This window comes from Netta rufina (genome assembly GCF_964035555.1).
Source record: "Netta rufina genome assembly, chromosome: 2".
Taxonomy (NCBI): Eukaryota; Metazoa; Chordata; class Aves; order Anseriformes; family Anatidae; genus Netta; species Netta rufina.
In genome coordinates, this window is record NC_140124.1 from 89,237,838 (window position 1) to 89,262,215 (window position 24,378).

Below are 24,378 nucleotides of genomic sequence, written 5' to 3' on the forward strand. Positions count from 1 at the left end.
TGTTGATGGGGGTGTGAAACCTCACCAGAAAAGTAGTTGAAGTGAAGCTAGAAGCTCTGTAGGGTCTGTCACTGTCATGAGGTCTAGAGAGCTGCTTCCCCATAGGGGAAGCATGGCCTGGGGAGGCATTAGGAGGCTTTTCTCTCAGAAGAGCAAACCCGTTGATAGAGCTGGTTTATTTTTTTTGTTTGTTTGTTTTAAAAAATCTTCTTCCAAACTGTCATGGTGCAGAAAAATATGTATATATGCGTATAGATTAGGTTGTGGATGAGCTTGACATTATATTGCTGCTGTGGCAGGGGAAGTTGGATCCTTCTAAGTAACGTGCCCTAGCTGAGTGAATTGCCATTTGTGTGTTTTAAAGCTCATAGTATGTAAATTTAAAGATAAGGATTTTAATTACATTTTCCTTTCACCATCGTTGGCCTGTAAGAATGATCCAGTGCTTGAACTGGACAACAAAGTAATAAAAGGTATTGCCAGTTCCTTTGTGAAACCCATGTCCCACGTGCTAACAAACAAGCAAAACAACCAACTTTCTGTCAATCTAAATTTACAAATGTATTGAAAAGTCTCTCTTCATTTTGCTTGCAAAGAGATGTATGGGTTGTAGTCTGCTGAGGAAATAAGAACATAGTGAATACAGTTGAAAACAAGAATTTGGAAGTAAAGTTGACTTCATTCCAAAGTTGCATTCTGGTATTTTTCAGTCATGTTTTTATATAGTTTCTCAAGTAATTTTTGCTGCTGGTCCTTCTCTGAACTTCCTTCCTTGATCTGAAGGGCTTGGAATTTCATGCAAAATTCATTGATTTCCAAATGCAACCGAGAGAAGCATTTAGCATGGAGTTTTTTTTATTTTTTATATTTGTCGATGGAGGTGAAATGGTTGTTCAGGTATTCTCCTTCACACTTATATCCAACCATGCTGTCGTGGAGACTAGCAGTGCTACACGTTTTGTTCCTGGAACATGTGTGGTATTTTTCACCTGTAGAAATGGGGGAGAAACTCATGGTCATTAAGTGAGAGCCTCACTTTTTGGTCATTTATTGGTAATACACTTTATTTAAAAAATAAATAAATGCGTGTGGCTTTGGGCACCTCCCTTTACCATGGCTTTGGTAAATGGGAAGAGGAACAATACCCTGCTTTTACCTCATATTTATAAACATGTAAAGGGCTGAAATCCTTTCTCTGTTTTATCTTTGCGGTCTGCAGTCCATTAGATAATACAAAGGCGTGTTTCCCCACTGCTGGAGAAGCCTTTGCATTCACAACAATCAGTAGTAATTAAAAAAAAAATCACCTGAGGGAAAACCACTCTGCAGAGGAGAAACAGAGCAAGTGCAGGGCTGCCTCACAGGGCTGCCAGGTCTGGTGCGTGGATCTCAGGCCCGTCAGCTCCCACATGGTGTTACCTCTCCTGCTGGCGTGCGAAGCTTATCACGGTGCCTGTGCCACGTTCCTGGGATGCCTCTGCACGTCTCTCGGGCTGCAAGGCACCGTGCAGCAGATGCAGCAGCAATGGGCCGGCCGCCAGGCACCCACGGCGGGTAAGATTCCCGCATTGGCACGGATTTAACTAGAGGCCCCCTTCTACTGATTTCTAAAATCTTACCCATTCCGTTCCAGTTTATTCGCGGGGCTTTCTTTTCCTTTCAGTTGTCAGAATGGTGCATTTTTCATCCATCCCAGCGATGTCAGAGCAATGGGAAGCTTGCTGACCCTGGGCTATTTTGACATCTGCTTCAAAATATTTGTGCTACCCTCTGCGCACATCTGATGGTTTCTTCATTCCTCTTTCTGTTACGAGTCAGCTTATATTAACTTAATTTCTGTTAAATTAACTATATTCTTTGTGTATACATCCTCTTCCAGGATTTGGGTTTTCACAGAATCACAGAATTTCTAGGTTGGAAGAGACCTCAAGATCATTGTGTCCAACCTCTGACCTAACGCTAGCAGTCCCCACTAAACCATATCCCTAAGCTCTACATCTAAACGTCTTTTGAAGACTTCCAGGGATGGTGACTCCACCACTCCACTGGGCAGCCTGTTCCAATGTCTAACAACCCTTTTGGTAAAGAAGTTCTTCCTAAGATCCAACCTAAAACTCCCCTGGCGCAACTTAAGCCCATTCCCCCTTGTCCTGTCACCAGGCACGTGGGAGAACAGGCCAACCCCCACCTCGCTACAGCCTCCTTTAAGGTACCTATAGAGAGCGATAAGGTCGCCCCTGAGCCTCCTCTTCTCCAGGCTGAACAAGCCCAGCTCCCTCAGCCGCTCCTCGTAGGACTTGTTCTCCAGGCCCCTCACCAGCTTCGTCGCCCTTCTCTGCACCCGCTCAAGCACCTCGATGTCCTTCTTGTAGCGAGGGGCCCAAAACTGAACACAGTACTCGAGGTGCGGCCTTTCATACAGTCTTTCAAATACGGTTTTCATACAGTCTTTCAAATAGCTGTAGTGTGGTTTCTCTTTCTCATTTTGATCCGTATATCTTGAGTATGCCCCAGGACTGTACATAATGAGGTGGGTATTGCGGGCAACCAGGTCAGGTATCCAGGACAAAATTGCCCTACTGCTGTCAAGAAGAACCCTAAAACACATCAAACTGCATGGAAAAAGACTGGTCAACTTCTTTTAGTAGGCCTTTTTCCCTAACCTAATGTCTTTTTCTGAGATCATGGCTGCTAGGAACTGTGAGACTATTGCTTACTGGGACTGTCTGTTCTTGGCTGTGTAATACATAACTAAACAAAGTCTTGGTTGGTTGAAATGATCTTCTCTGTACTCAAACTAGGTAAAGCCTAAGTTTGGCCACTTAAAAATGTTCAACGACTGGCAGAAAGACTGGAAAGTCTCTGAGCGTTGGTAATGCAGACTCAGGTATTTAATTAAGCATGCACGATACCATTGCAGCCTCTAGCAGCGTTCTGAGAAGCAGCGGCTTTATCGGATTTTTATCACTGCTCCCTGCTGATGCTCTCTCTTTTGCCTGCTGCCTTGCTGTCAGATACTCATCTGGTCCATACCTGCTGCCTAAATTTTCAAGCAACCTCTGCTGGGGGTCAAACACCTGCAGTTGATTAAGAGGCTGCATCCTCAGGGATCTCTAGGCCGGTAAACCCTGATGCACTTCCCGAGGATGGTCTGGGGTCACTGAATGCCCTAGTCCTGCAGATATCCTCTGACCTATTTTGGCACATCTTATGCAACAGTGAAACTTGGTCTGAACTTGAAGCTCAGGAGCTCGTTCATGTTCTTGGCACCAATCTGTGTTCTCGTCGCACTCGGATGTTTTTGCCTTTTGATAAGCTGTCAGCACAGATAAGACAGTCGTAATTCTAGGGATAGCAGGTGTGTGTGCCTACATTTTTTTGGCCTTTTTTTTTTTTTTTTTTTGATTGGTTGCTATAATTTGCTCATTGGTGTTTGCCTCCTAATACTTGCTGAATATGCAGGGCAGCATGTTGGCCCAGCGTATTTAAAATGGAATAAACCAGAAGACTCGGATAATGACTAGCTGACTAGCATCGTGCTATTAAATGCTTGTAATCCAGGAGGCACTGATATGCTTGCTCAAGCACAGGCATACAGTTCAGCATTTCAGAGACCTCACTGTAAACTAAAAGAGAGATTGCAGATTCGTCACAACTCATGTTCTTCTATAATTATTTTCTAGCCTCAGATTGGTTACAGTAATCTCTAAAGAAAACAGTACGTTCTTCTATATTATTTTCCTTTCTAGCAGTTTTCCCTGGCTCCATTCACTTGAATTATGTAACCTATATTTTAGTATAACAACTACTTTCCTACTGTATTACTCTCTAGGGACCAATTCTGCATTAGCAGGGGGATGAACAAGATGACCTCTTAAGTCTCTGCCATCACCACTTTCTGTAATACGGTGCTGTAATATTTGACCTCGTTCCCTAGCCTTTTCCCTTCTCTAACCCTTTGACTCTTACAAGAGAGCAGCCACAGCATTTTTTCGGAGGTATGGAAGTGCCCTCCTTTGAAGTTATCAAACTGCAATGCTGTTTCCTGCACTTCAGAATTAAAGAGCATATTAGTGCCTTTGCATTCAAGTGAGGAGGACCTATCTAAATAAATCATTGCAGAGAAATGTGCTGCAGTGCCTGCTCCGTCGCTGGAATGAATATGCTGAACAGGCAGAGGATCTTTATTTTGTTAATATGTTGGCAAGGCTGTAACTTTCGAATAAGCCTTTCTAGTGCTGCTTTTTATGTCACGGAAGGAAGGAAGACCTGCTTGAGCAGCCTCTGCCAGCTCAGTGCTTGGTTCACAGACCTGCACAGCGTGCTTCACTGCCACTGCTCTGAAGAACAGAAACATCCATCCCCCTGTGCTCAGAATGTGTCAGCAGGCATCAGACTGGATGCAAAGTACAACTCGAGGGAATTTGATATTCTAGCTGGCAAAATCAGGAAGGGTAAATGTGGGAGATGTAGTTTGGGAATGGAAAGAAAAACTGTGGTGAACTCAAGTGATTAGTGAAAGATGCCTTGCTGTCCCTGCTTGTTCGCAGCCTTCAGCTTGTAAAGAAGGGCAGATGCTTTTTGTGGCTTTGGCCTGGCAACAATTTCCAAGAACTCTCCAGCTGGTCCAGGCAAGCCAGTTCTATAAAATATTATTATTATTATTATTATTTTCTTCAATGAACAGCCCCTGTATTTTCTTTACCTCTCCAGAGGCAACTAGTTTATGAAGCCTGATTTCTTTTTTTCCTCCCACTGTTTTCTGTGCAGTTAGTGTGTTGACACTGGGTTTTACTCTCCCATTTTGATTTTGTAGTTCATAATTTAAATGTGTAACCTGCTGTTATCCTCTTCTGCTGTTGGGCTTTTTTACTGCCTACATCCTTGTTTTCCACAGCACCAGTAGGAGACAACTGGGATGGCTTTCTGCAGACCTGAGTGGGGAAAGTAGCAGTGAAAAGTAAGGGAAAATGCAGTAGCCTGCTTCTGTCAGCCAGCTTCACCCAATTCTCAGCCCACATCTGCTTGTATTTCCGTCTTTGTTATTTATGAGAAAGCAGGGCCTTAATAGACTAAGCAAGTTAAAAATCAAAATAGTGAAAAGAAGTCTTTACACCATCAGTTTTTAATATTTCCTTATTCTTACCATGACAAAATGTACAGCAATGGAGAGTACCAGACTCCAGACGTGTAACCTGCAGGATCCAGATGAAAATGAAGATTGCCTCTTGCACTTTACTGTGTAAATTACTAATGTGTTTTAGCTTCTCCTTTTAGTGTAAATCACTGGCATTTGTTTGTTGTAGTGAGTATGGACGGTGTGATAAATGTTCTTCCTAGCTCCACGTGGATGGGGCTTTTCACTTGTGATAGAGAGTAGTACTTTTGGTGCTTCAGAGAAACATTCAGAAAACATTAGCTGAAAGCCTCCCTCCCCAAATGAGGTCTATCCTATATTCCCTCCTTGTGGAAATGCAATGGATGTTTGTTACCAATGGCTCCTTGCAGCAGAAGGAAAGCACACCTAAGAGGCAGGAAACCCCTGAAGTGTGAGTATGGAGAGTTGCTCTGGCATCCTGGTAGTACTGGGTATCTGTCACTCCCAGCAGAGGTCCCACTGTTCTCCCAAGAGGTCCCAGAGGTTCTCCCAAGCCCGTGGGCCGCCCTGTATGTAGAGATGCCTTCCTTCCACAAGTGGCTTGTGTCACCCACTTCTTTAAGCCTCTGTCTTCAGGATATGGGGTAGGACAGGATGTCTGAGACTGTTTTGTGACTCTCTCCTCCCACTCCCCACCTGTGGGCCCTTCACAAGGAACAAGGATGCAGGCTGACAGTGCGCTCTTCTCATATGCATGTGCAACAGGATCCTCTCCCCACAAAGGATCCCCCCTCTTGGGGTGGGGGCAGAGGACCTCATGCTGAGGAGAGGGGCTGTCCCAGCTAATTAGCTAAGCAGCTGTGCTGTCTCCAAATGAAAACGAGCTGAAATGGGTTTTGTCCTCTTTGTGAGGCTGGGCAGCATTCCTCACCAGGCAGCAAGGAAATTCCTCGGGCTCGGTCAGCGTTGACAGTAAGGTGGACTCGGGGTCCTGCTGCCAAGCTTAGCATGAGTTGTGCTCAGCCTGTTGCTTTTCATCAGGTCGTACTTTATTGTGGAAAACCCCTTTTTCCTTGCTAAGTGCTTGGCGTTTGTCCCTGGATTAGTGGGAGAATATATGGTTTGAGATTGTGTGACACTGGGCAGTCATGAATACATAACCATCTATTTGTACATAGAAAATAAGATCAGATTCAGGATTCGGGGGGGGAAAAAAAGAGTAAATGTGTGAAACGAAGTGATCTCAGCAGAAGCAGCAATTATGTTAATTTATTAGTGGGCAATCTGCCTATGAATGAATCCTCTCTCAGTGTATTTTCTAGGGGGTCCAAGAGTAAAAGGAGAATGTATTGTCTTGGCAGCAAATTTATTACTAGCTTTTGTGGACAGAAACAAAACAACAGAGAGACTCTTCTTGGCATAGGACCAGGTCTTTTCTTAGGGTATTGCTTGAATTTGTTTGACGTACAGTGAAAGAATGGCACACTGCACTAATTACTTTTAAATACAGTCATTCTATAGATCCATAGTCCTATATGTAGCCATGGGCCCACTTGAGTAATGGGGTAAGGTCTGTCAGGCTGTTCCATGAAGCCAGCTTTCAGGATGGGATGCCTAACTTTTAACTTTGCTGCTCAGGTTTTTTATCCAATTCTCTGTAATTTTTTGGTGTGAATTCATTCAGATAGCGTAACACCCATTTAAAGTTGTAGTAACTTAGTAATAAATTTGGAGGTGTGGTACTTGGCATTTACAGAAAAGAGGTTTTTCTATTTTTTTTAAACAATTTTCTTTTTTCTTTTCACCTCTTGCTGCCCCACCCCACATCAGTGCTGGTGGAAAACTACCCAGCTGATTTAAATTCTAAAAGAGATAAACTATTACTTCCTTCTAGTGAGCACTTTAAACAAAAGTGTTTTATTCATTGTTTCAGGGAGGCAAAATGAGATTTGAGTTTCTAAACACTAGCCAGTTTGCTAGAGGAAGACAGAGAATATTGCTGCTTCTGTCCCATTCACGGACTTCAGCAATGAATGGCAGGAAGTGTTTAAAATGCCTTTTAATTAGATCTGCACCAGGTACCCTGCTAATGTAATCAAATGTAGAGTTAATCTTCCTTTCATGTTTTTGTAAGGAAAGGAGCTTCGTCTTGAAATTATCGTTTAAAGAAAAGAGGCATAGATGGGAGATGTGGAGGTCACTCAGGCAGCAGCAAGTGAAGCAGAGCAACTCCCATTTGTGCTCAGCCAGATGTTCGCGAGCCTTTGCCAATAGCTCAAAAGGCTGATGCTACATAAATTACTATATCCCAGGGACTAATTCAATGGGTGTGATGGAAGAGGAAGGGAGGAGAATGGTACCCTGTCGGTCAGAGGTCAGGTGTAACACATGAGACTGAACCAGGCAATATTCAGCCAGTTCTCTTGTTTTTATTTGTATTTTTAATTGTGGATTGAAAATAGATATTTCCCCAATGAAAGTACTGACTTCTCTTCCACTTTCTCCAATAATTTAAAGGCCAAATACTATTTTCTTTAAAAATCTCATTTCAGTGTAGTCAAAGGAGTTGAATTCTCACTGAAACTTGAGCCTCTGACAGTCATTTCTGAAAACATATAGTCACCTTTGAAAGCTACTGGTGGTCTGATAAAACAAATACCTTTAAAGGCTTTTCTTGCTTTCTGAAAAGATGCCAATTGTAGACTCTGCTGCCTCACATCCAGCATCACGTTTTTATGAAATTTGTCTAGAGAAATCACCTACCATGTGTTGTTTTTCTTTCCTCTCTAGGAGAATTATTTTTATAGAAGTAAAAGCAAACAAATAAAAACCTAGGGTAATAAATAATGGTTTTCTTTCTGAGCATGAAGCATGTTCCCCAAGTGCTGTTATTGCAAGAAAAGAGGTACTTCCAGCTTGCTGCCTCTTGTGTATGTGTTTATATCACCAGCTCAGTTATATTTAGCATCCTGCTTGTGGGAAGAGGTGGTGAGCAAAGACTGTCATTGTCTGTCAAGAAAATACACCTTATCCATATGGTGCAAAGGATAATTTAACAAACGTGACTCTTGAGTGTTACAGAAAGGCAAATGATGATGAAGCTTGTACCTGTTTTTCTGTCAGGTGGTTTCAGAAGAGTTGGCACTGATTTTGAATGTTTGAGGATGGCAGTGCTGATGCTTTTTGTTTTCTCAGGATGTCATGCAGGCCACAACTAAAAAGTAGGCTTTCAAGGTTAACGAAGTGCCAATTTTAGCATCACAGTCAGTATTGCTTGATCAGTGGGAAGCTGCCATAGAGGGATAGAGTGCCTTTTCTTTCATAAAATAAAGAAATAAGCAGTGCCCTCTAGTGTTAGCTACCATCAGAAGAAACCACCAGGAGGCCTCTATCATCTAGATAACTGCAATTAAACCTTTTTCACAGATATAGATGCCACTCTTTCCTTTCTGACTACTTCTGTTCAAGAAATAAAAGCAATGGCATAGTTTATCATGACATAACTGTCAGAATTTTGGTCATTTATAGCTAGGTAGACACAGTCAGATACCTCAGACTCCCTGACATAATTTATCTTTTCCGATCTAGAAGTGTATGAGTGTAGTTTCTCCAAGTCCATACTTGACCTGCACAAAGACATAAAGATAAGAAGTTTTGTGGTGTGGGTGTTTTTTGTTACAAAAGGGCCAGAGGGTCATTATGCTTTAGGGAAAGGCGTAGCAGCACATCTTCCTGCCTGAAGCTGAGAGGTTCAGTTTCTGTGTAATGCAGGCCTGGCCTAAGTGTTTTAAGTATTTATACAGCACGTTTACCCAACTCAGGTCTTTTGGGCTGTCCTTGGCCCTTTTCATGTTTTGGTAACAGCAACTGTGGTCACCTCTGGACTTTAAAGTGGAAAGCTACTTCTCTCAATCTCTTTAAAAGAGAGCAATGCTTTAAATTGCTAAGGTAAAACAGCCAGCGTTAAAAAGCATTTGCTATCTTCTTTGGTTTCTGAATCACCTTCAGTGTGAAAACATTGTAAGCAAATGTGCCTTTCAATCTCTGTTTTAATTTGTTTTTCTACCACAGCAAGAGGCCTTACTGGTTATTTTTGCCTTCTGTATTCTGCCCCTGTGTTTTCATAGCTTTGGTTCCAGTCCGGGCCTTTTGGTACCAGGCCGGAGGCCCCTGTGGTGTTAGGTCGCTGCTGGCAAATGGGGATCCCATAAGGCCCAGGAGCTTCTTAACAAGTACCCTGGAGCTTTCATCTGGTGAAAACACTTAGGGTTTTCTGATATACAGCACACAGAAACAGAATAAAGCTTGTAGAAAGCAGCCCATGACAGACTTTCTTACTTGGGCTTTCCTGCCTGGGCCAAGGTTGACCCTGGACCTGAGTCCTCTACACCAAAACATCTTCTCACAGAGCATCGCTCAGAGGAGCGACTGTTTCATTTACCTCCTTGGGTCATGCTCTGTGAATCTTTCTGGTGGCCACCAGCAGTATCAGAAGTTGGTTGTACTGCCCTAGAGTAAGAATATTAGGTGAAATGTTGAGAAACTTGAGTTTCTGAGCTGATTCAACACAATGAGCTCAAAGTGAGGAGGGAACTGTGTACGTTTGTGTAGATAGCTGTACCTTTGTAATAAATGTCCAAAATGAGACAACTTACCTGCACTGTTGCTCCTCAAAACATGTGTCAGACAAGCTCCAGTGTCTGGGCTATGTGCTGCTGTCTTGTTGCCACCGCTGTTACAAAATGTGATGCTGCCAGTAGGTATTGATCCTTCAGCTCTAATGATAGGCCCTATTTTGGACTGCATTCATTAATTTGTCATCTTTTCTGTGTATGAGGAGGGATAGCATTGCCAAGGATGATGTTATATTCTGTGAAAAAAACAAGAGAAAAAATGTTCGGCATTGTTCCCCTGAGATGTACCAAAAATTTGCATGCACCAATGAAAGCAACTGGCGTTATAGGATCATGACAATGGTTCGTTAGTACTTTACCCCAGGCTGGGATGATGACTGTTCCTGTTAAAACAAAAAACAACAACAACAACAACAAAAAAACACACAGATGGCATTTGTTAGAAAGTTGATATTTATGTACAAAGTTGCCAGCACTTTAAGAAATGGTGCCTCTCTTAATTAAGATGATAATGTGCTGCCTTGTTTGGAGAGACTCGGCTTGTAATGATGCTGAATTATGAATAGAGGGAAATTAGTAATAACAAATGCCAGATGGAGGTATCTTTCAAAGAGGAATATTTTGTGTTATATGGCATGTAAAGTTGACAGAGCAGGTCTTTAAAAGGCCTTTATTATTCTTTAAGCTTTTCTGACAAAATTACTCTTTATCCTGCCAAGAAGTGTAGTTTCACATGCCAGTGTGTTTTTAAGCTAGAGTAATTAAAGTACGCCTCTAAATTTATGGCTTCGAGTGAAATCCATTCCTCCAATGTTTTGTCAGGAATCTATAAACAGTGCAAGGAAGGAGACAACTTACAACAACAATAGTTTTGCCAATTCTACACGTTTTGCCTTTGAAATCAAAGGCAATTAGGGATGAACAAAACTACTTTCAAAGTTTACCAAAAAAAAGTGTAAGCTTTGCTGAAGTTTTATTTCACTTTTTTTTTCTTGGTTGAAGATGACTGTTGGGAATAAGGAATGTTTTTCTAAAATTAAAATCTGCCTTCTTTAATTTAAGTTGAAAAGGATTACTGAGTTATAAATGCATTAAAGCCTTGAATGCTGGGCTTCTTTTCTTTTTTTTTTTTTTTTTGGTGATTTCCCGAGTGAGAACATTTAATTTTATTTTGTAGCGTAAATTAGTAATTAAAAGAGAAATAGATGTGGGAAAGCAAGAGAGAAAACTCAGATTTTAGAAGTTTATCTTCTCATATGAATATTCCCACTCCACAGGCATGTCCACATTGATCTCATGGCCTGCCGAGTCCACTATTACTGCCTATTGCAGAGCAGGTCCTTGTAGGATGATCTGTGGGTCAGGAGAAGCATGTCACAGCAGGTGGCCACAAAGATTAGGTTTTTGTTTGTAATTGACCTCAGATTGCATTTGTGTAATAAAATTCAACATGGTGAAACTTAAGATTGTATAAAGTGTTGTATGCAATGTCTCTATCAGATATGCCTGTGTAGTAGGCTAGAAAGACTCGAAGAGCCGTATGTTCTTCTCCATCCATCCATAGAGTTACAAAACACTTCCAGATACACAGCAATGAACTCGAGACATATGATACAAGAGTTCTTCCAAAGGCACAGATGCTGTGTTAGGATACAGAATGATAGCAAAGGAGTTCCTTTTGTCTACTTAAAATTATTTCTACGAGTATGCACTAATAGGGGAATAAATGACGGCAGATATATTTCAGTACTGGATGATGTAAAGAAGACTTCTGCTTCATTTAGAAAAAAGATCAAGATCAGTTTTCATGAGAATAAAACACTGTTTTGAATTATGCTTAGAACAGACTGTCCGTCTATTTCTGGTATTAATGTTCATTGCCATTGTAGAATGGAATTAACAATAGAAAGATGAGAACACAAGAAAAGAATGTCTAGAGGGAAGGCAGTCAAGGATGGGATTCAGTGGCTCTAGTTTTGATAACAAAAGCAAAGACTGCTCTGAGTTATATGTTTTGATACTAATCTGGTATTTCAATAAACCCTACGTTTGCCTTAATGCAACAATTTGATTATTTCTAGGCATTTTTGAAAACTCCTTACAGCATAGTTTCTTGCTGATGTAGTTGAAGCTATAGTGAATTTACCTGGGAGATGCCATTTGAAGTTATGGACAACTAAACCCAGGTTTTACTTGTGTTTTTGATGAGTGAATACTGTCTATATATAGATATAGATATATCTATCTATCTAAATATGTATTAAAAAAAGAATGTTGCTTAATTTGACAGAACTCTACCTAATGGGACATTGGAGCACTAGCCATCAAGTCTTTCGAAATCTGTACTGTTTTCTTTTTGGTGTTGTCAGTTTGGTTAATATTGAACTTCCTATTGTTGTCTTTTTTTCTTTTCCAGAAAAACTTTACAATTCCAATGGACGGGAGCTGAGACGGGCACTTTTCTCATTGAAACAAATATTCCAGGTGAGCAAATGCTGGCTCTCCATTCTGTGATTTGAATATGACTTCAATTTCAATCTCTCTCTCTCTCTCATAGGGAATAACTTACAGTTTCTGGTAAAAGAGAGAATTTCAGGACTTCATTTGTAATGTGTGATTATCTGATTGCTTCTTAGGGCCTTTTTTCTTTGTGTTCTTCATTCCTGTTTGTTCAGTCTGTCAAAAGGCAGAACCAGATGCAAAGTAACAGCAGGCTTAGTGGTTGGAACCTGACAGAAGAGAGAAGAAAACTGGAACTCTTGCGTGGAAACTTAGACTGCTCATTTGGACAATGGCATAGTTTTGCATTGGGAAGAGTGGAAGAGGGGCAGAGGGGGGAGGAATATGAAAAGAGAAGCTAGGAAACTGTAAACTGGGGTGGTGGCTCCATGTTGGGCTGATTTCCATTTACAGACATATTGTTGACAAATAGACCAGGTTGAAGCCACACCAAAACCTGAGACAAGGATGCAAGAACCATAGGACAGATCTGATGATGAACCAAAATGTAGTGGTAGAGCTCTGAAGATGTTAGAATTTAGATTTAGGTTAGAATTACTTATTTATGGACTAGCCCCGAGGATTCTTTGTGGAGCTGGAGGGTGTTAGTTGTGACTGATGGGTTAAGTTTAAGGAAAGGCAGGTGTGTTCATGCTCAAAGGAGTGTGTGTTCATTTTGGAGGAGACCTGGAAACAGCAGGATTGTTTGGGGCCTGTAGAGAAGGAGCTGATGTGATAGATTAGTGGTGTGAGTGATATGTAAGTGAACTGGATAAAAAGCTCAGATTTCAGATTGGTTTTATGGGCTAGGGAAATCACCTTGGAAAAGATGCAGGGCCGAAAGGAAATCATTGTCGGAGAGAAGAAGTCAGGAAAAGGAAAAGGAGGTAAAAAACAGAGCATACTGCAAATGCGATACTAAAATGGAATTCAGGATGACACATTCTGTCTTGATCAGTAAATATGAATGAAATCAATAAGAAAAACACCTGACCTCCTTTACTAATGGATCCATATGGAGGATGACAACCTTCCATATGTTATTTGGTGCAATGGGTAGGTGCAAGTCTGTGAAATAGCTGCAAGGGTTTCAAGCTGTTAGTTTAGCAATTTTTATTTTGTTTTAAATAAACATTTCTTATAGGGAGAATAACATTTCAGAATTCTAGGACTGCAGAATTGCAGTTTTCCAAAATACGCATTTTATTTTATTTTTTTAAGTTTTAAGGTGAAGCATTCAGAATTTAGTAAATGCCAGGATGACGATTTTTCTGAGCACAGGAATAGCTGATAAAGGGTGATTTCATTTCACGGATAATTTTGTAGTTGAGGTTGTTTATTTTTTCTGGGTCAGAACAAAGCTTTTGAATTTTGAAACATTTGGAAAGGAAAGGAATTCCAGTTCCCAAACAGGTCTGATCATCTTGTAGTCAACTGATTGGGAAAAACATTGTCTCTTGAAGGCATTCCCAGGGAAAGGCTGTTTAAGAATTGTGATGATGCAAATTGGTTTTCCCTGTGAGGCTGCCAAGTAGGTGGACTGTTTGCTTAGAGGAAATCAGGCAGCTTTTCAAGAGTCCTCTCTGGTTGCTTTTCTTTTGGCTCACCTTTGGAGAAGTATTTGTATTTCTATCAATTTACGTATTTCTTACATGAATCTAAGCATTCAGACACACTTAACTGTGAGTGCTAAGCCTTTTTCTTCCCATCCATGCCACATCTCTCACACCTCCCATCAAAACGCTTCCCAGTTTGGATGTTTTCCATGTAGGTTCTTTGAAGTCTAGTATGTGTTTCTGAGTACCTAGCATGCAGTGCTTTCAGAGAACCCACCAGTAAGATATGTCTTCCAGCTTGTCAGCTGTTTTGATGGAGATGTTGTAAATATTTATCCATCTAGTAAATTTAATTGCAGTGGGTTGAAGAGGAAACGGAAAAGAGAGGCACATAAACACTGTATCTGTGAATGAACTGTGGTTCTGCGGGAGACCGGGATAGTAAAACTGTGATGGTGCATTTGAAGACTTTATCATAATCTAGTCATAAAAGTTGCATAGGTAACTGATGTTATCCTCATGTTTCCTGGCTTTTAATTTAATTCCTGGCAGGTCAACGTTACTCTCTCAACATTTTCGTTATTACAAAGAGATAACCAGGCTTTCTGTTGGAGATGCATTGCCTGCCTAGTTTTAAAGAAAGAATTCAGTTCAAATCTAGATCATTGGAAGTGCACCAGGAGTGAATTTAGTTTTCAGGTTGTCTGTCTGACAGTTTCAAAACATAACTCTCCTTGAAGAATTTGACTTCCCTGCTCCCTAATGTATATGATACAGAGAGGAATTTGAGAATTATCTGTTAGCACATTAAATAGCTACTTCTAGTAGAGATGTGGCCATTCATCGGATGAAGGCACACTTGGTAGATCTTTGTATACTCTCAGAATACAGGTTCTCATTAGCGAAGAACGGAGGAAAAATCTTCCACAAGCTGCAGAGTATTCATCCCGTATGCTCAAGTATTTGAGGTGGTGTACTTAATACTGGAAAATGAAATGCTGCATGATGTAAGCTTCGTTTTACTTGTCAGCTTCACTGTCATTAATAGTTAGCAACATTGCTAAAGGCACCTCTCAAGCATGATTTCGGTTTATCTCAGAATGAACCATGAGAGAGGATAAGATAACTTTTGTATGTTTTAGAAAAATTAGCTATTTTTTTAGTGAAGAAAAATACAACTTAACATAAAACTATAGACCAAACACTATTGTCCAAATGGTCATACCCAATTTCTCTTCTAGTCTGACATTAAATAAAATTACCATTAGAAATCTATTTTTTCAAAATAAGCATCTGTTTGATTTTATATCTCATTGTATTTAGTATTTTAAATTCTTCGGCATTATATTGTTGCAGAAATAAAATGTTGACTTCAAAGCTAGTCTTTATTTTTATTTTAACAGCTTTCAGAAAGTTATGGAGACTTCATTATGTCTTTAAGTGCCAAGACAGTTCGTAACACCATGTTTTTATAATCATTTCATCAGAGCTGAGTTAATTTGGCGCAGTTCTGTGTCAGTATCATTTTTTAATTTAAAGAGCTTCAAGGTAGTGTGCAGTTGCTTATTTGCACTAAGTGGGAACCAGACCAAGTTTTACATCAAATATGAATTCCAAATAGTCAGAGCTCTTGGTTTTTCACGCAAGGCTTCAGCGAAGCTTAGCAATGTTTGGCAAAAGTAGTGTCTTTGTTTCAGATTTTAAATGAAAGATTCATTTGGCAAGTACAAACATGGAATTTCTGTTTGGTTTCTTATGGTGGGATGTTCCTGGCGAAATGATAAAGCACATAAGAAGCATTTTGCTTTAACAGCAACGTTACTTGATTGTTGTAATTCACTCTGAAGGGTTAATAAAGTCATTGCCATGATCTCTTGCTGGACTGTACTCCAGTATTATTCTTCGGATTTACCAGTACTCTTTTCAACAAAGAAAAGCTGATGGAGCAAAGAAAGTAATATTTGTACTGTGGAAGCACTTGACCTTAAAATAACCGTGTGCAAGTGTGTGTGTCTGTGTGTGTGTATATACACACATGCATATACCCATACAGATATAATTGACAGTCTGAAGGACTGCAGTTTAACTCTCTTGTAATGTATTTTCTGACAGATTTCTGTGGTGCCTTAAGTATTAGTTCTTGAGGTCATTAGAAACTTGTGAATTTTTGTGCAAAGTGCTGAAAGTCTCAGGGCAGACCTTATTGCTCTCTACAACTATCTGAAAGGAAGTTGTGGGGAGCTGGGGGTCGTCCTCTTCTCTCAGGTAACTAGTGATAGGACTAGAGGGAATGGCCTCAAGTTGCACCAGGGGAGGTTCAGGTTGGAAATGAGGAGACATTTCTGCTCAGAAAGAGCAGTCAGGCACTGGGACGGGTTGCCCAGGGAGGTGGTGGAGTCACCAACCCTGAGGGTGATTAAGGTTGAATGTGGTGCTTAGGGACGTGGTTTAGTGGGTGATACTGGTAGTAGGGTGATGGTTGGACTAGGTGATCTTGGAGGTCTTTTCCAACCTTAATGATTTTACGAAAAGACTCAAAGGCATACAGGAAGAGAATACAGTGAAATGTGGCACTTAGAAAATCAGCATCTGAAAACAAAAACATTGTGCTACCTGATCTTGATATTTTACAAGTGATAAAAATACACCTGCTTAAAACATTTAATTCAATCCTTATTAATTTTAAAAGCAGATAAATTAGGTTCAAGCACTATAATATGTGTAAACAGTGCTATGGCAATTTCTTGATACTAAAAAGGTTTATTTTACAAGACCTCTGATATGAGTAGACTTAATGTAAAGTAAGCATGTCTTAGAAACTATAAAAAAGTGCCTTGCAGTTTCAAAGCATAGCTTCAATTTATGGTGATTGCATAATTTCACAATATGAATAAGATGGATAAGAATATGATGTAAAAAGAGCTACAAAGCATATTTCAACTATGTGAAAATCTGTAATCTTGTAAACCTACATGGCTTCCTAACATTCTGGAAAGTATTTTTAACCAATCTTTAATCAATCAATGCATTAGGTTTTCTAAAAAGCAGACCTTAAAAGATATTTTTAAGTATTAAGGAAGAAAGTCAGGTTTCTTTTAGGACATTTTTCCTCACTGTCATCTGACAAATGTGGGAGACCTCCCACTATCTTCCTTGAGGAGCCTAGATTCCCCTTTTGTGCTGCTACCAGAATATCAGACAATGCCGTTGCAAAATTCTCTTACAGAATTTTCTTCTATTGTTTAAAACAAAAAAAATCATTAATCATTGAACAGCTGAGCTTTGTATAAAATGTTACATTGAACAGCTACGTAGGGGCCCTGGAAACATTAACTGGAAGGTGTTTGGATAGACATAATCTTATCAGTGAACGAAATCAAATGTCACACACTTCAGCTGCTAAGGGGTCATCAATCATCCTTAGCTGAGTAGAAGGAGTTTTCTGTGTGTGCCTCATTGATCTCAAGGAAGGAGGCTGCTCCTTCCACTCTTGCGAGCATGACTGATGACTCCTCGGGGTCTGAAGTGGCGTGGCACTTGATTTAGGGGCTGCTGTCATCGCTTGTAAAGCAGACTGCCACCTGTCCCCTTTTGGAGGGTCTCTTGATTAAGTCATGAAAAAGAGAGAAACCTCTGTTGCCTGTCTGCTTTAACTTCCTCAGGTAGGTAACATAATGCAAGAATATTGTTTAATCTGCTGCTTAGCTGCCATCAAAGAATATCCCTATTCTAAGAAGTTGCTTTGATTTCCCTAGAGAGGATTGTTCTAAAAAAAAAAAATAAAAAAAAATTGCTAAGAAATTTTAAAACTTTTAAATCTTTTCATGAATGCATGAAGTATTTGTTGTCTACCTGCTACTATACTTTTATTTCTGTTTCTTGTTGGCTGGAATATACTGATTGAAATTTACCTTAACTGTGTCTAATAAACACTGATTTGACTCTAAGGAATCTCTACAAATGTAATAAGGCAACATTTGATTCTTATCTATAAGTTCCTCAAGACTTCTTCCATATGCTACTGGATGGCTACTGGAGTAGCTATGCTGCTGATGCTGGATGTCTTAGGTGTCTGAGTATCTGTTGTTTCTCAGGTGTTGTTCCTTGAGAAGTCTTTGCATTCTTTGAAAAGACACACTCATACAAGTGTATAGTTGATGAACAGATGAACAAAACCCGAAGATATTTCAGATTTCGTTCCCAATATCCTCAACGTTGAAGTAATTCTTCATGTACTGGAACTGCATGTTTGGTATTTGAATATTGGTTTAATTTTCATGTGTTTTAATTTGAAATGTAATGAAAACTACTAAATTGAAACTTCTGATTTGCCCCTGTGTATTCTTCCAACTCTTAAGAAGAAACTGCAAAATGGCATACAATTTAAATCTGTCCCTTTATAAAGCAGGTGTGAGATAACATGTTACAGCTTCTTTGCTAATAGGAAATGCTGGCAAATGCTTATTTGTTTTGCTGGTGTTTTTAATGCAATACAAAATGTGAAGTTTTCTGGTTTTGTGGATCAACAGAATATTCATTTTCTGTATTGATGATGTTTCAGAAGAGAGACTCCTGGGGATTAATGGCTGTAAATAAAACATTACTTTTGCTTATCAGCTTATTTATGCCAAGGTGGGAATCCATAATCAGCAATAGTTTGGACTGTATTTGAACTAGTTTAATTAGAAGATCAATTTTCTTTCTTTCCAAGATTAATGGCAAAGTGTTATCACAGCTGTACATGTGATGAATTGGCAAGGTGGAAAGGCTGGAGCAGGGAAGTGAATAGGAGATGTGGACTCGGTGCAGGGCAGGGGGTGAAAGCTGTGGCACAGTCAGTGAGGGCTGCAAAGCAGCTGAAGTGCGTTTGCAATCAACAGATAGCAAACAGAAGGAAGGAGCTTTGGTTAAGGGACAAACTGGCTGCTTCTGCCACTGCCTTGGTTACCTTCACCAACTGATTGCAGTTTTGGGATATGGCAGTCTTGGGCACTCTTGTTCTTGCGGGACTCTCCTCCTAGTTGTGCTGGGGGAAGGTCAGCAAGGACAACAGCTGACCTTGCATCCTCAGCTTGGGATAGTTTCTGAGAAGAGCTGCCAAGCAGCAGAGAGTAAAAATACTTTGAGATGGGCTCTTCATGACAGCAGAAGACTCTCCTCCTCGCTGCCCCTGGGAGATGTACTTGGTTCATGTTCTAAAAGTAGTGCCCTGCCTCAGAGCAGGTGTTTCATGGCTAAGATTTACCTGCTTAACCCCTGACTCATCCACATCGAGAAATGTTTCATAGATGCTTAAGTAACTTAGTTTTGAACAGCAACACAATCTTGAGGGACTCATAGCACTTGCACTGACGTGTGTATATATATTAATGTGTATGTGTTTGGGATTATTTCTTTCCAGATTTGTTTGCAGTAGGTGACTTAGCTCTTAAAATGGACTGAAATAAACAGTGACAATTGAATTAGATACTATCAGGCACTTCTGGATTGGCAGTGTAATACTTTAATTATATCAATAATTCTGGAGTCCAAAGAACAAAACTATAGTTTAAAGTGTGGGAAAATAACTATAAATTATATCTTGGCGGTCCATGCTCCTTCAATCACTTCCTGACCGTGTTTACTCAGTTTTCAAGCCAAAATGAGCTTTTCTGACTGCAAGCATTGCAAGCCAATCTTGATCTATAAAATGCAACCTGTTGCTTAGCCAATAAAAAAAAGCTGGACTCCAGAAACGGCCTGGGATTTCTGTTTCTAATAGAGCACAGCATAACTCTTTTATTACTACATCATTGTAGTCTTGTCGATGGGAGCAATTATTTTGCTGGTAACTAGCAGATGTGGTGTGTACTGAAGGCAGGTAGCAATAGTTAAAAATATTCTCGTGGCGGCTTTATTGGGGGATATTTCTAATGTAGGCTCTGGGGTCGTGTTGCTAGCTAGGCAGCTGAAAGGGCCGAGAGGAACTGGCTGCTCATTATCCATTGCTACTGGGGCAGAGCACCCTATAAATGTTTTAAATTATATGGGGGGCCTGTGGATGTGAAGCCCTCAGGTAAGGGAAGTGCCTTCTGGCCGCAGCCAGGTGCTCCCATGTTGCTGGTACTGATGGGCTGTCAGGTTAGGGACCAGCTCTGGGTGGTTTTGCACGCATTGGGGTTTGCCAGAACCAGGGAATGAAAAAAAATAATAAAAGGAGATTTCTATTCTCTGTGCAATATTAGGAATGTGAAGGGTAGACTAAGGACCATCATTAATACTATCGTTAACAGTAAGAAACGCAGATTTTATTATTCTGCCTTTACTTGCTTGCTAACAGAGGAGGCTTTTTGCGTATGTTGGGCAGTAGTGCTGCATCTTTCTTGTGGCAGAGCACCAGATGTATTGTCATTTGAGATTTATATGAGCAAATGCTTGCAGTCGTGCATGCTTTGCTCTTTGACCTGCCTCCTTCCTCCCTCTCCTCACCAGTCAGCTGCTGTCCCTCTGCTGCTAATTTACATCCCCCAATGAATAAAGCCTAATCCCTAACCCTTAATCCTCCTAAAATCAGCTCAACTTTGTGATCCTATCTTGACTTTAAAGGAGATTTAAGGTTTTTCTTTTTTTCTATTTTTTTTTTTTAAGTCTGTCTGTCAGTTATTTGGGCGCAGGGGGGAGTTCCAGTGAGTGGGCTGACATTTTAGTGATCCTATATTTTTCCTCTTTTTTTTCTTTTTTCTTTTTTTTTTTTTTTTTATTATTTAATTTATTTATTTTTCCACATTGAGCAGGAATCATCCAGAGTTTCTTTTTCACTTCTGCACCCTTGCCATGCAGCATATATCCCTGGAAACAGAATCTGAAGAAAAGGGGTTTCCAAGGAGACATGGCTCTTACATGTTAGGGTGAGGACAGCACACTTTCCCAGCACACTATGTGATTGAGCACAGCTATGAATGAAGATTTCTCTAACTCCCCAGTCAAAAAGTAGGGATTTTTACCCCTGGAGCCAGTCAACATCTGAAGGGATCGTGCCCTTCTTGAAGGTCAGGCTCTGTGTCAGTGCACTGCCAGCATCCTGCCCCACAAAGTTTCAGAGTGCAGGGGGGGCTATTCCTTCTCTTTGAACCAGGTAGGGTTTAAATTTTTCCTTATGCTAAACCCAGGACAATTTGAATTATCATGATATTAAAAATGTGAATGCGGTATAACTTTGCGAAGTTGTCTTTTTTGGCAACTTTTCCTTTAAAGGCAAAATCAGAGGTGGCCTAAAGAACCAGAGTAAATCTCTCTTAAAAGGGATCTTGTGGAGTGACAGAGCAGCGAGGGAAGCTGCTCCACAGAGGGTGAAATGTGTGAACCCTGGGTTCATGCTTGGTGTGAGAGCAGGCCCCTCCTGTAAGACAAAGGTCAAAACTTTTTTTTTCTTTTCCTATTTGTGCTTAGCAAGAAGATTCTTGTGCATGTGGCTAGTACCTTGGCTGCCTCTGCTCTTGTCACTTCTACGCTAACTTATTGCAACTTTCGCATTTTGGAAAGTTTGGTCGGTACAGAATGTGATTGCTGGCTCGCTAAAGAGCGTGTCATGTGGAGAGCACAGGCTGGGGAGTCCCACAGCTCCGTATTTAAATAAGTGAACTTTATGAAATGTGCGATGTCTAATTTTGTAGCAGAAACAGCAGAGACTCATACAGCATACAATTAAATATGGGAATGCTCAGGCAACCAAAAACAATGGGATAGTTCGTGAAAGGAAGGAAAAAACATAAAAATGACGTCCCCTTTGGTGGAAATCTCATAGACAAGCATCTTGTTACGATTCCTTGGAAAGACAGTGCATTGCACAGCTGTTAGCCATGTAGAAGGGAAATATGCATGTGCATATCCAAGTGTGATTATTCAGTTACTAATCCAGTTTCCCCAAATACTTGGAATAGAGCTTTCACCAGTGGTTGTTAGCTAAACCAAAAAAAAAGTTTTACTTGAGAAACTGTGTTCCAAAACCTTGATTCTTATTAGAAATCGAAGCAATTTTTTTTTGTGGAGGGAAAAAAAAAGAAATCATGCTTTGGGTAAAACTTTTCAAACATATGGTTCACAGAAATAGCAGGCTTCAGGAAGATTTATCTGTAACAGTACATAAACAATTTATCTTTGTACATGTAAGCTGCACGTCAGATAAGATGCATTCGTGCAAAGTGGTGTTCCTTGAGAAAAGCCCCAAGTCTTCATCTCTGGATAAGACCCTACAAAACTTCATTAGAGATGTATCCAGTGGTGCAGAGGCAGGAGAACAAGTAGGACTGCAAGAAATCTTGGCTGCTCTTCTTTGCATTAGTGGCATCTGAGAGTGCTGGAGACTCCTTAACCACAGGGTTTATGGGGTTGTTTCTGATAGCTAGACTCTTGTACAGGTAAAAGTATGATTTGTGCATTTTTTCAGTCATTGGTGTGATAAGCAAGCTTTAAACTTACCAGTTTGAATATATTTAACATTTTTTTCATCGTTTGTTGGTGTAAAACAGTTCTGTGACACAGCAACATACATGACCTTGTATTTTTTTGCTTTTTTTTCCTTCCTTCCAAGATGCCTAAACAACGGAAAAGACAGGATCCATTCCAAATTTGTGAATGAAAGTGTAAAATACCCAGTTCTGTGAGGGAGGCCACCAGTATCTTTTCATAAAGACTTTAAGTAGCTCATCTTTGTGCCGCTGCTCAATCTTTATGGCCGCAGGAGCTTAGTAGGAAGCCTAGAGAGCTTTAACCGTGTTTTGCTGCTTTTCTCATCAGTGCTCTAATGCCTCCTGATTAGGGGCTCATAAATCTTCGCAATATTAGTGGAGGAGTCCATTTCCATAGCAAATGACACCCTTTCCGTGCCTCCTTTTAGCTGTTATCACACGTATGCGGCAGCTACTTGTCCATATCGTTGTCACACGCTGCATGTTCTGTACAATGAATGCTCTCTTCCTGGAAACCCGAGCCTCCTACCCCTGCTAGAGGGTAGCCTTTCCTCTTGAGGTCACCTAACTTGGCAAGTCAGTGAGTTAATGGGTCCGAAAAGATTATCCTAGCACAAAATTGATGTAAACATTCCCCTTTCAATTTAGAATATATGGGCCTGGGTTCCTTTCATCTTTCTGTGCACATTCCAGATGTTTGCTTCTTTCCTCTCATCGTATATACATGATGGGATAGATAATGTACTGAGTTCAAATTTATGTCTAGAGCGTGATGTGTTTGTGCTCTGCTTCATTACACCTTCTTTTTCCCTTTTATTTGGGGAAGGAGAAGTACCTTAAAAGCCTTTTTTAATTCAGGTTTGATTTGTTTATTCAGTGCTTTCCAAAAGCAGTCTGGTTAAAGTCCCTCATCCCCTTCATTTCCTCTGCAGTTCTCCTGCAATATATCTCGTTTCAGTCAAGGATGACTATGCTGCAGCAGTTTACTCCTTCGGCTGCTTTGAAAAAGTTCCAGAAGGCACAGCTCACCATTTTCTTTTTGAATGTCCTTGTTTTGTTTTGTTTTTTAATAATAATTAAAAAAAAAATAGTCACCAACATAAAGCAGATCTTCAGCATGGGGTATTTTGGGAACTAGATGCTGCTTTTTCCCCAGCTCATATCCTAACATGCATTCAGTGTTAAAGATCATGGGGAACATCTTAAAGTTGTAAAGGGTTTCAATTTTTCTTTCACTGCATGTCGACAGCCCTTAATTGCTGTGTGCTGTTAAAACTTTACTTTCGTTCTTAGTTTTGATCTGAAGTTCTCTGCAGCTGGACTACTTTTAACTTCTCTGTGCGTAGAGATAACTTGTTCAGTATCTTCTGATTATTTATTTATTTTTCAGAAATGGAAACGTTAGGTCTGCTAACATCTACTAACAAATACCAGAACCTGCAGACCATGGTTACTCCTCCTCCTCCTTCCCACTTATCCAGTCTTGTATATTTGATTGTGGGTCAGTCCTGGAGGAGGTTGTTTGTTTTTTGTTTATTCTTAAACTTATTTTTAAACTTTGACTCAAGGATATGCCACACACTTCTCTCATCTTGATGCAAAATCAAGATGTCTACTGAAATATCAATAAAATATATTTGAAGAACTAGAAAGTTCTGGGGCTCCAACAATTGTTATCATTGCAAACATTTAACTTCATTCAAAAAAAAAAAAAAGGCATTTATTTGTCATCAGGTTTATGAGAAACTGTTCTGAAGGATGGATTTTCCTCACAGCTTCTTTTTTGATTCTGCAATGTGTTACCACTTCGTTAGTTTTCCTTCACTCTGTGTACATCTGCCCTTTCTGTCTCTTGCCTTTGTTCCCACCACTGCCCACTCTCTTTGTAGGGGAAATCTGGCAACTTTTCCTCTTTAGTTTAGTAGCGGGGAGTTTTTAAGCACCGACCTTGGCCTACAATGTAACTTACTTTCCAAGCACTGTGAATGCCATGCAAAGTCCTTGTTGAATTTCCACGGAGTTTAGAGTTAGCGTGTCTCAACCCCGAAAGTACTTGACTTTAAGCTTAGCCAACGTATTCCAGGGAAATCTTCCTCTCCTTTGAGTTCCATGAGAAATAATTTTGAAAAATCTAGGACAACAAG

The 24,378-nt window shown here is 40.2% G+C and overlaps 1 protein-coding gene across 3 annotated transcripts in view; it reads left to right on the top strand.

Moving 5' to 3' along the window:
- FHOD3 (formin homology 2 domain containing 3) overlaps positions 1-24,378 on the top strand; it is a gene marked incomplete at its 5' end in the record, with an annotated part of 402,496 nt that overhangs the window by 185,214 nt on the left and 192,904 nt on the right. For all 3 annotated transcript variants that reach the window (XM_084282072.1, XM_084282074.1, XM_084282073.1), the window contains one exon: positions 12,149-12,216. In XM_084282072.1, coding sequence (XP_084138198.1) covers positions 12,149-12,216 — 68 coding nt within the window. The remainder of the gene's footprint in view (positions 1-12,148; positions 12,217-24,378) is intronic.